Genomic DNA, 16,323 nt, shown 5'->3' with positions numbered 1-16,323 from the left:
CAGGCTACTGTGCCTCTTTGTGCACAATGACTGCCATTGTTAGGGCGGAGAGACATGTATTTCTTGTTAGTATATCCATAATCTTTGCTCTTCCCCTCTTCACACATTTACACTTCATTATCTCACAGTCTGGCCATGCTGGCAAAAGAGAGGTGTTGGTGTTTCGTCATCTTCAGTGGAAACACATTGACTCAGACCCCTCAGATCGTTAGCGTGCCTAGAGAGGGTTCGTCTGGTCCGGGTGTGTGAATGTGTGCCGAGACTGGTATTTGTCTAGATGGTATGAAAACATAGTCAAAGTGTAGAATCTCAATTGCATACTCCTCGCATCCTCATCTCATTCTCAAAACCCATTGGATGAAAAAAGCCAGAGTTCCCTCCCCTCGGCCCTTTTCCTCCAATGGGTTTAGAGAAAGAGACGAGGAGAGAGGACGTGATGACTATGCAATTGAGATCTTCCCAAAGAAACACACAGACGTCCAGACACACACACCCGATCATCCAGCTCTGTGAGAGGGAAGTTGGCACGCCTTGCCAGTACCCAGCCAAGCAGCCAAGATTAATACCGCCCTCTCTCTCACACACACACACACCCAGCCTGTTTCTAATCATGCGCATATATTTTTACCTCTGTTCTCTTTTAACAAAGCCTGAAAATGTGCTCACGTGTTGAGGACCATCCAAATCCATGACGCCTGGAATGCTATCCTTACATTGGGATCCATGTGCATGTGTGCTTTGAACTGATTCCAACAGGACTTTGCTCAGGGGCTTTTTGGCGACCAGTCAAAGGTTTTTATTACACATGTACTCATTAAAGGGTTTTCCTTATTTAAAAAAAATATTCTACATTGCAGAATAATAGTGAAGACATCAAAACGATGAAATAACACACATGGAACCAAGTAGTAACCAAAAAAGTGTTAAACAAATCAAAATATATTTGAGATTCTTCAAAGTAGCCACCCTTTGCCTTGATGACAGCTTTGCACACTCTTGGCATTCTCTCAACCAGCTTCATGAGGAATGCTTTTCCAACAGTCTTGAAGCAGTCCCCACATATGCTGAGCACTTGTTGGCTGCTTTTCCTTTTCCAACTCATCCCAAACCATCTTAATTGGGTTGAGGTCAGGTGATTGTGGAGGCCAGGTTATCTGATGCAGCACTCCATCACTCTCCTTCTTGGTCAAATAGCCTTTACACAGCCTGGAGGTGTGTTTTGGGTCATTGTCCTGTTGAAAAACAAATTATAGGACCACTAAGTGCAAACCAGATGGGATGGCGTATCGTTGCACCATGCTGGTTAAGTGTGACTTGAATTCTAAATGAATCACCAACAGTCACCAGCAAAGCACCCCCACACCATCACCCTTCCTCCTCCATGCTTCATGGTGGGAACCACAAATGCGGAGATCGTCCTTTCACCTACTCTGCGTTTCACAAAGACATTGCAGCTGAAACCCAAAATCTCAAGTTTGGTCAGATTTCCACTGGTCTAATGTCCATTGCTCATGTTTCTTGGCCCAAGCAAGTCTCTTCTTCTTATTGGTGTCCTTTAGTAGTGGTTTCTTTGCAGCAATTCGACCATGAAGGCCTGATTCACGCAGTCTCCTTTGAACAGTTGATGTTGAGATGTGTCTGTTACTTGAACTCTGTGAAGCATTCATTTGGGATGCAATCTGAGGTGCAGTTAACTCTAATGAACTTATCCTCTGCAGCAGAGATAACTGTCACGCCCTCACCTGTTTCCATTAGTCTGGTGTATTTAACCCTGTGTTTCCTGTCTCTCTGTGCCAGTTCGTCTTGTTTTGCCAAGTCAACCAGTGTTTTTAGCTCCTATTTTTCCCAGTCTCTGTTTTTTCCTAGTGCTCCTGGATTTGACCCTTGCCTGTCCTGATGTCGAATCCGCCTGCCTGACCACTCTGCCTGTCCTGACCTCGAGCCTGCCTATCGCCTGGTACTGTTTGGACTCTGATCTGGTTTTTGAACTCTCGCCTGTCCCCGACCTGCCTTTTGCCTACCCCTTTTGTTATAATAAATATCGGAGCTCAACCATCTGCCTCCCGTGTCTGCATTTGGATCTCGACTTGTGCCCTTATAGTAACTCTGGGTCTTCCTTTCATGTGGCGGTCCTCATGAGAGCCAGTTTCATCATAGCACTTGATGGTTTTTTGCAACTATACTTGAAGAAACTTTCAAGATTCTAGACATTTTCCGGATTGACTGACCTCCATGTCTTAAAGTAATGATGGACTGTTGTTTCTCTTTGCTTATTTGAGCTATTCTTGCCATAATATGGACTTGGTCTTTTAGTAAATAGGGCTATCTTCTGTATACCACCCCTACCTTGTCACAACACAACTGATTGGCTGAAACACATTAAGAAGGAAAGAAATTCCACAAATGAACAGCTGTTAATTGACATGCATTCCAGGTGACTACCTCATGAAGCTGGTTGAGAGTACAAAGCTGTCATCAAGGCAAAGGGTGGCTACTTTGAAGAATCTAATATATTTGATTAACACTTTTTTTGGTCACTACATGATTCCATATGTTTTATTTCATAGTTGTGATGTCTTCACTACTATTCTACAATGTAGAAAATAGTACAAATAAAGAAAAACCCTTGAATGAGTAAGTGTGTCCAAACGTTTGATTGGTACTGTATACATAGAAGCAGACTGATAGAGGCTCTGTGAAAGAATGCGACTTTTAATATACCAAACCCTCATATGTACATAGCCATCTAAATTACCCCGTACTCCTGCACATCGACTAGATACGGGTACTCCCTACATATGGCCATGTTATTTTTACTTGTCATTGTTATTCCTTATTCACTGTGTATTTATTCCTCGTGTCACTATTTCAATTTTTTTTAAATCTTTATCTTCAACTCCCAACCCGTAAGTAAGCATTTCACTGTGTGTCTACACCCGTTGTTTACAAAGCATGCAACAAATACCTTTTATTTTGATTTGACTTGGGTTGACTTATAGTTGAATGTAAAGCCATTCAATGATGCAGCTTTGGATAATAAAGCACTTTGGTTTTTGTTTGAGCATCAGTTTCCTTGCTTTTTGTCCAGTGGCCACAGCAGAAAGAGAAGTCGCAGATTGTCCCTTTAAGGCACTCAGTCAGTCACATTGGTAATTCCAATGTGCAGAGTGAGGCGTGAAGGTTTACCGCTGTCTTAGAGTCCTATTTCTTCAGTTGTTCAGTTCTTTCCGGCTATTTTTCATTAGACTGAGTGCAAAAAGCTTTCGTATTCAATTTGGCTTTCACCACACCTTACTGAGAATGTGTCAACACCTCAACAGGAGCTTTAGAGGCCATGTGCACCTGCTTTCTGCCAATAAAGGGGAGTGTCCTGTTTCACCCAGGTGGCTCCTAGTCCTGCACATTAATGTGAATGAGGTAAGTGCCCCCCTTTGAGACTTAGTGAAAATCATTCAAAAAAGGCAATCCATTATCTCAACACAAAGGTGTTGACGAGACAACTCTCATTTGAATATCCACAGAGAGGAAGAGGCTCCAGTCCATGGAGGGCCGTTTGAATATTGCAGAGGGGTGAGACGCTGCGTTTACCTAAGAGGGGACACAACATTTACATGTGTGTCATCTATTGAGCCAGCCTCACTGCTTAGTCTGGTTGGTCATTAGGGAGCCTAGTGTGGAGGACGGGAGGGGCCAGACAGACAAAACAGACAGAGACAGAGAGAGACAGAGAGAGACGGCCTGGGGCTGCTGCTGCAATGCTGATGAAGCAATGAGAAACTCAGTTCATGAGGCGGTGAAATTAGAACTCTTTCTCTCTCGTACTCTCCCTCTCTTTCTCTTGGGCTTTGATGTGTATCTCTGCTCTGCTCTGTGTGTGTGTGTTTTGGTTTCTCTGTGTGGGTGGTGGTTGCAGGCTGCAGGAATTTGGTGACAGTATCAGAGATAAGGAAGGGAGGGGACTGTTACTCTGACGTTTACATTAAACATGATTTTATTGAAGATGTTGCTGATGGTGACAGATTAAGTTACTAGATAATTAAGTGAATTAAGTTGGTTACAGTGTTCGTGATGAGGATGGTGTGTGTGTGTGTGTGTGTGTGTGTGTGTGTGTGTGTGTGTGTGTGTGTGTGTGTGTGTGTGTGTGTGTGTGTGTGTGTGTGTGTGTGTGTGTGTGACTCACTTGTAGAGTTTATTAGACTGAAGATCATACAGGTGTGTTTATATGTGAGTGTAAACATGCGTGTGTGTGTGTCTTACCCTGGCACGCTCCGCTGCGGATGTTGGGGATGAAGCCTCGGCGACAGGGGTGAGGCTGGGCAGGGCACATCTCACAGGGGTGTCCCCATGCCCGTCCGATGGTGGCACAGCACAATGTCTTGGTGCACACGATGCCACTCAACTGGCCCTGGCACATCTGGTTGTTGACCTGCGTGAAACAGGGCCCAGTCCGGTAGTCTGGAGGGGGAGAAGGAGAGAGAACAAGAGTCAGCCATTTATTTATCCCACTTCCTTAAAATCCCCCTCTGAATGTTCTGTATAAGTGAAAGGTTGTGAGGAAAAATACATCTAAAGCCAAGACTATTTCACACTTCTGCTATTTGATTGGATTTGAAGTGCTATTAAAATAAATAGAAATATACCCCAGAAGAACACAATTTAGTATGCTTTAAATGCTGCAATATGTCATGCACACTGTATGACAGACCTCCCAAGTCTTTAACCCATTGGACTAAATGCTGCTGCACATTCCTGGTTAGAGACAATTATCTGGAAATGTGCTGAACAGTGGGTTCCCCTGTTCACTGGTGTAATGGGATAACTATATAATGGGAAAACCCATTTAGTACGGGTTCCCTTCAATAACGATCTTCTCATGACAAATATTCTTGGTCCAGACCAGGGGAGAACGACTGCCCCCTCTCAGTGAAGCAACGGCAGTTCAAGGCCGACCGTGGTACTGCAGGCATTGTTAGCAGAAAACAGAATACCACCATTATAGTGAATAGAAATAAAATAAAATTGTATTTGTCACATGTGCCGAATACCTCACTGTGAAATGCTTACTTACAAGCCCTTAAACAATGCAGTTCATGAAATAAAGTCAAGAAAATATTTACAAAAAAATATAAAAATAAATATAAAAATAAAAAAGTAACACAAGAAAATGACATAACAATAATGAGCAATATACATGGGGTACCAGTACCGAGTCAATGTGCTGGGGTACCCGTTAGTCAAGGTCATTTGTGAAATGACTATGCATAGATAATAAAACAGCAAGTAGCAGTAGTGTGAAAACAGTCTTATGGCTTGGGGGTGGAAGCTGTTAAGGAGCCTTTTGGTACTAGACTTGGCGCTCTGGTACCGCTTGCTGTGCAGTAACTTGGGTGACTAGAGTCGTTGACAATTTTTTGTGCTTTCCTCTGACACTGCCTAGTATATATATATAGGTCCTGGATGTCAGGAAGCTTGGCCCCAGTGATGTACTAGACCGTACGCACTTCCATCTGTAGACCATGACAGTCAGAGGCCAAGCAGTTGCCATACCAGACGGTGATGCAACCGGTCAGGATGCTCTCGATGGTAAAGCTGTAGAACTTTTTGAGGATCTGAGAACCTATGCCAAATCTTTTTAGTCTCCTGAGGGGGAAAGGTGTTGACGTGCCCTCTTCACAACTACCTTGGTGTGTTTGGACCATGATAGTTTGTTGGTGATGTTGGCACCAAGGAACTTGAAACTCTCGACCCGCTCCATTTCAGCCCCGTCGATGTTACATAGAGGGAGAGGTTGTTGTCCTGGCACCACACTGCCAGGTGTCTGACCTCCTCCCTATAGGCTGTCTCATCGTTGTTGGTGAGCAGGCCTACCAGTGGTGTCTCATTAGCAAACGTAATGATGGTGTTGGAGTTGTGCTTGGCCAAGCAGTCATGGGTGAACAGGGAGTACAGGAGGGGACTAAGCACACACCCCTGAGGGGCCCCAGTGTTGAGGATCAGCGTGACAGATGTGTTGTTGTCAGTTATTGACAAATAGACACCCAGCCCAGCACCTCGTCTTACCAGACGTAGCTGCTCTGTCCTGATGATGCACAGAGAAGCCAGCCAGCTCCATATTTTCTGCGTCGTCGTTCAGCCTCATCTCGTGAACGATAAGATATTACAGTTTTTAATGTCCCATTGGTAGGATAGTCTTAAATCGTAGATCGTCCAGTTTGTTTTCCAATGATTGCACATTGGCCAATAATACGGAGGGTAGTGGTGGTTTACCAACTCGTCGGCACCCAGCCCCTTATATTATTTTTCTTCACGAGGATGACAGGGATTTGGGCCTTGTCTCGACAAAGCAGTATATCCTTTGCGTCAGACTCAAAAAAAATTGTCCAGTTCGAGTAATGAGTGAGTAATTGCTGTTCTGACGTCCAGAAGCTCTTTTCGGTCATAAGAGCCAGTAGCAGCAATGTTACGTACAGAATGAGTTACAAACAATGCAAAAAACGAACAAAATAAAACAGTTGGTTACGAGCCCGTAAAACTGTATATACAGTTTAAGTCGGAAGTATATTCCTGACAATATACAATTAAATGTCATATATTCCTGACATTTAATCCCTGTAAAAAATCCCTGTCTTAGGTCAGTTAGGATCACCACTTTATTTTAAGAATGTGAAATGTCAGAATAATATTTGAGAGAATGATTTATTTCAGCTTTTATTTCTTTCATCACATTCCCAGTGGGTCAGAAGTTTACATACACTCAATTAGTATTTGGTCGCATTGCATTGAAATTGTTTAACTTGTCAAACGTTTCAGGTAGCCTTCCACAAGCTTCTCACAATAACCCCATTCCCCGACAGAGATGGTGTAACTGTGTGAGGTTGGTAGGCCTCCTTGCTGGCACACGCCTTTTCAGTTCTATGTCTATGTCTATAGGATTGAGGTCAGTGCTTTGTGATGGCCACTTCAATACCTTGACTTTACTATCCTTAAGACATTTTGCCACAACTTTGGAAGTGTATTTGGGGTCATTGTCCATTTGGAAGAACCATTTTCGACCAAGCTTTAACTTCCTGACTGATGTCTTGAGATGTTGCTTAAATATATCCACACAATTTCCCTCCCTCATGATGCCATCTATTTTGTAAGGTGACCCAGTCCCTCCTGCAGCAAAGCACCCCCATAACAAGATGCTGCCACCCCGTGCTTCACGGTTGGGATGTTGTTCTTCGGCTTGCAAGCCTCCCCCTTTTTCCTCCAAACATAACGATGGTCATTATGGCCAAACAGTTCTATTTTGTTTCATCAGATCGGAGGACTTTTCTCCAAAAAGTACGATCTTTGTCCACATGTGCAGTTGCAAACAATAGTCTTGCTTTTTTATGGCAGTTTTGGAGCAGTGGCTTCTTCCTTGCTGAGCGGCCTTTCAGATTATGTCGACTTGTTTCCTCCAGCATCTTCACAAGGTCCTTTGCTGTTGTTCCAGGATTAATTTGCACTTTTCGCACCAAAGTATGTTCATCTCTAGGAGACAGAACCCGTCTCCTTCCTGAGCGGTATGACGGCTGCGGTGTCCCATGGTGTTTATACTCGCGTACTCTTATTTGTACAGATGAACATGGTACCGTCAGGCGTTTGGAAATTGATGAACCAGACTTGTGGAGGTCTACAATTCTTTTTCTGAGGTCTTTCTTTTGATTTTCCCATGATGTCAAGCAAAGAGGCACTGAGTTTGAAGGTAAGCCTTGAAATACATCCACAGGTACACCTCCAATTGACTCATATGATGTCAATTAGCCAGAAGTTTATAAATCCATGACATCATCGAGTCTGTCTGGGTTTACATGAAGAGAGAGAAGCACCTGAGGCTGCCTAAATCCACAGAAGAACTGTGGTTAGTTATCCAAGATGTTTGGGCAAACCTACCTGCCGAGTTCCTTCAAAAACTGTGTGCAAGTGTATCTACAAGCATTTATGCTGTTTTGAAGTCAAAGGGTGGTCACACCAAATATGAATTTGATTTAGATTTTCCTTCTGTTCACTCACTTTGCATTTAGTTCATTGATAAATATAATCTATTAGCATGTCTATTTTTGATAACATTCTTGCTTTACCGCATTTTTTCAAACCTGCCTAAAACTTTTGCACAGTACTGTATATGGGGGATTGGAAAGGAGGCAGACAATTACATTGATAGAAGCCACAATCTATCTGCAACATTAAAGCTGCCCTCTACAAAAACGAATGAAAATATGAATTAAAAAAAGATAGAGTGTGTCACTTTGTGTGGAAACAAAGTAATGAGGAGAACACAATGTCCTCTGACTTCAATGGCCACCTTGCTGCGCTGCTCACCAGGAACAACCAGGCGACTTCATTTTGTTCACCACACTTCACAAGTCAAACACAATGACCTCACGCTGAAACCATTTGAGCAATATGATGTCCATTCAATCGCACATAATAAAACTCAAACAGGCCTAATGATGGAAAGGCCTTATTAACTGCAGTAGTGGTGCCAAAGTTAATACAGCATTAGAGGTACTGTAGAGATGGAGGGCTGGAATTCAAATAAAATACATGGTCTGAGAGGGGCTGTCAGGAGGAATGTAACATAAACCCTGGAGAAGTGGTTTAAGTTGACCCTCTTGAGTTCTAAAGGAGATGTACAGATAGATGAGGCAGCTTTGTTGTGGAAGCGCTGCTCTTATTACTTCCTGGTGCAGTTAAATGAAAATTAAATCACAGCCAGACAGAGAACGAGTGAACGCGAGATAGACAGAGGGGAAGTAGGTCAAACCCAGCAGAGAGAGAGAAAGAGAGAGAGGGATTGAGACAGATACCAGCAGGCTCTTACTGTCCCCTCTCATACCCATGACCTGACAATCTGGCCTGGACAATTTGAGGCCGGGAATCGGAGCGGCAGAGACCCACTGTGGCGATAACAGTCACACACATCTGGGCTTGATTAATCTGGCCTGGTCGGGACCAGAAAGGGACAACCTCTGGTCCAGATGTGTCCATCTGGAACTCTGAATCACTCTGGGCCACATCCACAACCCCCCACTAACTAACAAACTAAACCCTCCATACATCCTGCTCTTCTACCAGTCAAACTCTGCATTAAAAACTCATGTAAATCATAAGAATCACACTAATGTTGGACTCATATGGTCCAATGCTTTATGTCCGTCATGCTTTCATCTGGTTTTGATTTAATCATACATCGGAACAATTTCAGTAAAACTAAGTTCTGGAAGTGAGCGAGGAGCATGAACAGGACCTTTATGGAGAGCTATAGGGAAGTTGTTCATGCAAAAGGTATGAGATGACATGGAAGGGAGCCATTTAAAGAAACAAAGAGAAAGAAAGAGAGAGAAGAGAGCTGGCAATTGAGCTGCCATTCCTTTGATCAGCAGTGAGACCCTCAAAGTGAGGAGGCGTCTGGGCGCTCCCATGGCCAAACCTTTCAGAAGCAGTGCTAGACGACTGCTTGAGGATCTAGCCAAGTTCAGCAGAGCCCTGTCTATGTGTGCATACGACTGAAGGAAAACACACCGTAGGTCGGCCGCCAAGCTAGGCCAAACAAAAGACTGGAGCGCTCCGAGCACTCACTCTTTTAATGGACTCAATAACAATCGCCTTGCCAGGGTGTCTATGTCTCAGCGCCACAAGACCCGACTGACTCAGAACCAGACAGACAGGCCAAGCAGTGTGTGTGTGTGTGTGTGTGTGTGTGTGTGTGTGTGTGTGTGTGTGTGTGTGTGTGTGTGTGTGTGTGTGTGTGTGTGTGTGTGTGTGTGTGTGTGTGTGTACCATGACCAGGGAACATGAACAATCCAGGGCCAGAAGAGATAGAAATGGGAATGGGGTATAAGGAACTGAGGTACTGGCTGGGCCGAAGTCGACGACATTCGGAAGCAATTTGGTCTAATTACAGTTAAAATTGCTCTATAGATCCAAACTATTTGCCGGATCCCTCCCTCCTGTATCCTGCCTTTCACCACCATCTGTCTCATTTCCAGGTATTTTCAGTTTCCCCCACATGCTCCCAACGACGAAGCACAGATCACTAGAAATCAAATTCTTGGCCTTTCAAAACTCAGCAAAGGCTACCTAATAAATTAAGACAGCCTCCTCATAGGAATGTATTGCATATCTGTTACATTAGAAGCAAGGCCAAAGTACTAAACATCTGCCAAGATGTGCCGGCTAAGTGTAACCCATCCCAGAGTTGGGTTAATGAGGTCACATTATGGACTCTCACCTACATAAGATCTGTCCAGCCCATCAGATCAACATCTGTCACTAGGTCAAACGTGATCTTTCCCTATTCCCCCGTTCCTGCCTGAGAGAAAGCCTCTGATGAGAGGAGATGGGAATGGGACAATCTGGCAGGTGAGAAAAGGGATGCTAATCCAGTCTGGAAAGCCGGCCAAGTTGTTTGGGAAACGTTCCCAACGTCAAGCTGCACGATCAACGGCCGGTGGAAACCAAGGGAAAGCAGGAGAAAATCAGCCAATTACAAAGCGATACGTAGATGATGTATGGAGACCAGGGTTGCACATTTTACGGAATATTCAGAGGTGGAAACCTTCCGTGGGAATGTATGGGAATTAACAAGAATACATGGGAATTAACGTAAATATATGCAAAATAATATTAATACCATTTAAATGTAGATGTTTTTTGCATTGGAAATATTTACCATATCATATGGAGACAGAAACAAACATTTTACCTTATCATAAGTAGACATAAATGCAAATTATTAAATCCTTCCAATATATATATATTTTTTTATAAAATGGTTACGGATTTAACTTTAATTAAATGAGTTGACTCTTCACATGGGATGATTTCACAGAACAACAAAAGAAAGGGAATATTGAATGATCCCCAATGATCCATCGCATCTCCCCAAAATGTTTTCAACATACATCTGTAAAATGATAGTCTAGATACTAAAGCTTTGGTTGTCTCCTCTCAGGCTTCCATGTCTTCTCCCTGGACCTCCTCAATGTCCACCTCTTGAACATCAGACTGAGGCCTCATCTTTATTGTCACTTTCCAACCTTGTTGAGGATGGCTCGTTGTCAGGCTCTAAAAGCCTCAAATTTGCCCAGATTGCCACCAATTTTTCAACCCTTGTATTGATCAGCCTGTTGCATGCTTTGGTGTGTGTGTTCCCAAACAAAGACCAGCTGATGTTGGTGGAATTTGGAGGATAATGGAGGCAACAAGGGAAAAGGCCTCAGATCCACAAAGTCCCTTCCACCAGGTGGCTGATGAGATATGTTGTCACGACTGCCATATTGCGTGTCCATCCCAAAGCCCTTGCTTGAAAGTGTACTTCAACAGACTGCCAAGAACCTTGCCCTCATCCAGGCCAAGGTGGCGAGACACAGTAGTGATGACACTATAGGCCTTGTTGATCTCTGCACCAGACAGGATGTTCTTGCCAGCATACTTGGGGTCCAACATGTACACTGTGGCGTGTATGGGCTTCAGGCAGAAGTCTTCACGCTTTTTGATGTATTTCAGAACTGCAGTTTCCTTTGCTTGGAGCAACAGTGAAGTGGGCAGGGCAGTACATATTTCTTCTCTTACATCTGCAAGCAGAGTCTGAACATCAGACAGGATGCCATTGTTTCCCTCAATCCGTGCAATCGCTACTGCTATAGGTTTCAGGTTGCTTTACCACTCTCTCCCAAAATACATCATCCAGGAAGATCCTCTTGATGGGGCTGTCCATGTCAGTGTGATGACCCTCCCACTCTGTCTGCCGTATGCTCTCTTTGTTCTTGTTTCCTTATTAGGATGCTGGTGGGCGGAGATGGGAGGGTCGTCAGCTACATGGGAAACACGTGGGCCCGGTGTCTCCCAGGATAAATACACCACTTCCCCATTCATGGAGGAGACTCTCTCCATGCAGACACCTTTCTAGATTTTGTTGTGTCTTGGTGGTTTTTGGTTGTTTGCTTGGGCACCGTTCAACACCCTGCATTATCACATTCATGCATGCAAATCACTCACTTACACTACTGATTACACACCATTGTATATTGTATTTAGTTTACTTTATTTAATAAATATATATATTGTTACTCCTTATCTCCACGTTGTCTCCCTTTTGTTACGGGCTTTGAACCGGTTCGTGACAAGTGGGAGCACATCCGGGATCTTTGAACGTATTGGTTTGGGAGAACGTGGAGGTATTGTTAAATTCTGTACGTGTTTGGTTTGCATATTTTGTTTGAGTTTGATAGGCCCAGTATTGGTTACCTTTGTTGTTTTGTTTGTGTGCTGCGTTGGAGAGAGCATAATGGTTCGTTTCCAGGCCCCTGCCCAGCCTGGAAACTCTTGTTCTACTTTCTGTTGGGACATTGGTCTGAGGATGTGAGTAAATTGGCTATGTACCTCGGTGGGAGATTTGGGTAGGGTAGTGGAACTTGCTACCCGGCGCTATAGCCTTTTTCCCATGAGAGGCTTAGCGACGCGTTTCATTTTTGGAATATGTTGGGCATGGATAAATGTTTTATTTTTGTGTGGTGTCTGTGGACTGAGCAGTTGTCTCGGGGGCACATCGGTGGCTTGGTGGAATTTGCCAGCACGCTGGGGAGTTTTACTTCCTTGCCAGCGGGCTACAGTGCGTAAATACCCACCGCAAATCCGCACGAAGACTAGGGTTGAGTTATTGTAGGTTTTTGGGAAGCTCTGTATCTCATCTCTTCTGTGGTGCTCAGGGTGATTGTCAGTTCTCTGGTTGTGGTCTGATCTGCTCAGCAGAGGGGTTGAGCAAGATTATTTACTTATGTCTATGGTGTCTTATGTAGATGAGTTCATTGGCTTTCCTTCAGAGGAACTGCTTGAATGATGTACTAAAGAACAGCTGTTGAAGACCGCTGAACACTACAAGGTTGAATGATTGAAATTCTGTTATGTTGGGAAGTGACTGAATCGTTGGGAGTTGTTGTAAAAATGAAGGACCCTGATCTTTTCGTTGGAGTTTGTAGCTGATGCGGTCTCTTGTGCCCTGTTCCTGAATGTTTACGTGACTGACCATTGTTTGGTGTTGTCATGTCCAATCTTTCCTGTCTGTTCTTGTGTTCTTTCCTCTTAAATGTTGCTTCCTGTGCGCAGAGGCTGTGTCAATTTGGGAGGCAGAGGCTGTGTCAATTTGGGAGGCAGAGGCTGTGTCAATTTGGGAGGCAGAGGCTGTGCCAATTTGGGAGGCAGAGGCTGTGCCAATTTGGGAGGCAGAGGCTGTGTCAATTTGGGAGGCAGAGGCTGTGTCAATTTGGGAGGCAGAGGCTGTGTCAATTTGGGAGGCAGAGGCTGTGTCAATTTGGGAGGCAGAGGCTGTGTCAATTTGGGAGGCAGAGGCTGTGTCAATTTGGGAGGCAGAGGCTGTGTCAATTTGGGAGGCAGAGGCTGTGTCAATTTGAGAGGCAGAGGCTGTGCCAATTTGGGAGGCAGAGGCTGTGCCAATTTGGGAGGCAGAGGCTGTGCCAATTTGGGAGGCAGAGGCTGTGTCAATTTGGGAGGCAGAAGCTGTGTCAATTTGGGAGGCAGAGGCTGTGCCAATTTGGGAGGCAGAGGCTGTGCCAATTTGGGAGGCAGAGGCTGTGCCAATTTGGGAGGCAGAGGCTGTGTCAATTTGGGAGGCAGAGGCTGTGTCAATTTGGGAGGCAGAGGCTGTGTCAATTTGGGAGGCAGAGGCTGTGTCAATTTGGGAGGCAGAGGCTGTGTCAATTTGGGAGGCAGAGGCTGTGTCAATTTGGGAGGCAGAGGCTGTGTCAATTTGGGAGGCAGAGGCTGTGTCAATTTGGGAGGCAGAGGCTGTGTGTTCCGGGGTCCTTGTTGGTCCCCGGTTTTATGGGGGGAATGTGACAACCCTCCCCCTGTCATATTCTCTCTTTGTTCTTGTTTCCTTATTAGGATGCTGGTGGGTGGAGTTGGGAGGGTCGTCAGCTACATGGGAAACACGTGGGCCCGGTGTGTCCCAGGATAAATACACCACTTCCCCATTCATGGAGGAGACTCTCTCCATGCAGACACTTTTTATTTGGTTGTGTCTTGGTGGTTTTTGGTTTTTAGTTTTGGCACCGTTCAACACCCTGCATTATCATTCATGCATGCAAAACACTCACTTACACTACTGATTACACACCATTGTATATTGTACTTAGTTTACTTTATTAAATAAATATATATTTTGTTAGTCCTTATCTCCACGTTGTCTCCCTTTTGTTATGTGCTTTGAGCTGGCTCATGACACAGCAGACTGTGATATGGCCATTTCTTGGAGAGACTCATTCCCCTCCAAGAGGCTGTCAAACATGATGACAACACCACCCCAACGGGTGTTGCTGGGCAGCTTCAATGTGGTGCTCTTATTCTTCTCACTTTGCTTGGTGAGGTAGATTGCTACTGTAACTTGATGACCCTTCACATGCCTAACCATTTCCTTGGCTCTCTCGTGTGTCCATTGTTTTCAGTGCCATGATGTCCTTGAGGAGCAGATTCAATGCATGAGCAGCACAGCCAATGCGTATGATGTGAGGGCAGGACTCCTCCACTTTAGACCAAGCAGCCTTCATGGTCGCAGCATTGTCTGTCTTGTAGAATACTGGTTGAGGGGTGGAGATGTAGTTAATTATTCCTTGCCCACAAACATTCAACCACCCATCAGAGATTGCAATAGTCTGCTTTTTCTGATTTGCTTGACCTTCACTTGAACTCTGCATCCAGCAAAAGAGTAGATAAAGCATGTCTGGTTGGAGGGGTGTATGCTGGAAAAAGAACATTCAGAAGTCTCTCCCAATCCACATTGCCTGTGAGCATCAGAGGTGAACCAGTTGCATACACAGCTCGAGCAAGACATTCATCAGCATGTCTCTGACTATGTTCTTCCATTGAGTCAAACTTCTGATTCCAGGAGGACCATGAGCTGTTGCTATCGATAAGGTGTCTGATTTGACCTTGAATAGAAGTATACAGACTTTTGTCAGAGGTTGCTTGTTGTGACCGCTGAGGGAACTTTATGCACTTGGCCAGATTCTGCATCTTTATTGCATTCTTCACAAGTGATTTGGCACAGTATTTGCAAATGTACACAGCTTTTCCTTCATTAGCTGCAGTGAAATGTCTCCACACATCAGATAGTTCCCGTGGCATTTTCCTATAAAGATTAGGAAAACAAATACAATTCCATGTAAAAAATAAATAGCTAAGCAGTTAGATTAAACAACTCTGTCAGATAAATGTTTTTAAATGATATGTCTGGAAAAAAGTAAATTAACACTCAGTTAGCAGGCTCAAGCAAGCTAAACCCCACATGGTAGCAAAACCTAACTGTTAGAAATGATTTAAACACACTCTGCTGTAGGTTACTAGTTAACAAAAATGTATGTCGTATACAATATATTCACCCCACCTAGTATTGTAATAGAAACTTACCAGAAAGCATGTAGTCCTTGGCTCAGACAGTGTAGTAGTGTGGGCTCAATAGCATCTAATTTGTGTGCAAGATCTTGAGAATCAGCTGTACATGTGATGGAAGAATGCACTGTGCATGCAGAGGGTTGCAATTCCATTGAATTGGGGATAGTTCAACCAAAATATCCCACAAGATCTAGAATCCCACAAGACCCACTGTTATACGTAAACTTCTTTTGATGGATTTAAGCAAAATACCCCAAATTCCAGGGCTTAATTTCCCATGGAAAGTTTCAGACCTTTTGCCACCCTAATGGGGACAAATGGAGGGTTGAGATAAGATATTATTATACTCAATGAAACATGTTGTGATTACATGGGAAGGCAGTCATTCATACTGGTCTGGAAAGAGGTCAGGCTCCTCAGTGAGTGAGGAGGAAACAGAAGACACTCACAGGTCTTCCTGTGGCTGCTTCAGTTTCCTGACCTGGAGGCCCTTAGACTCATACAGCTGAGAGATTTACAACTCACTGAAACAGGACAGTGTCTTCTTCTCGTCATCTCTTTATCTCATAGCAGAGACAGGTGCTTTTCCACTTATCCCAAGCATGTTTGTGTGTGTGTGTGTATGTTTGTGCATACATACGACTGCATGTGTGTGTCTGTGTGCGTGTGTTCACGTAAGCTCGCGTGCATCAGTGTGTATGTGTGTGTCTAGCTATACACTCCTCAAATGTATGTACACTAGGTGTGTGTGTTATTCTCATTATGGCACAAACTGTGCTGTTTCTGTTATCAACAGCCCTTAAATCTACTTTCCCTTCAGCTTAATGGCTCTAAGAGGCTGAAGCCTTCCTCGGGACACTCACCCAAACGTGATGATACGCT

At 44.2% G+C, this 16,323-nt stretch overlaps 1 protein-coding gene across 3 annotated transcripts in view; it reads right to left on the bottom strand.

Annotated features, from left to right (window-relative positions):
• Window positions 1-16,323, bottom strand: part of LOC118399477 (fibrillin-2-like) — a 92,229-nt gene that overhangs the window by 50,474 nt on the left and 25,432 nt on the right. For all 3 annotated transcript variants that reach the window (XM_052529101.1, XM_052529106.1, XM_052529103.1), the window contains exon 7: window positions 4,258-4,455. In XM_052529101.1, coding sequence (XP_052385061.1) covers window positions 4,258-4,455 — 198 coding nt within the window. The remainder of the gene's footprint in view (window positions 1-4,257; window positions 4,456-16,323) is intronic.

This window comes from Oncorhynchus keta, chromosome 1 (assembly GCF_023373465.1).
Source record: "Oncorhynchus keta strain PuntledgeMale-10-30-2019 chromosome 1, Oket_V2, whole genome shotgun sequence".
Classification (NCBI taxonomy): Eukaryota; Metazoa; Chordata; class Actinopteri; order Salmoniformes; family Salmonidae; genus Oncorhynchus; species Oncorhynchus keta.
This window is presented reverse-complemented; position numbering and strand designations above follow the sequence as displayed.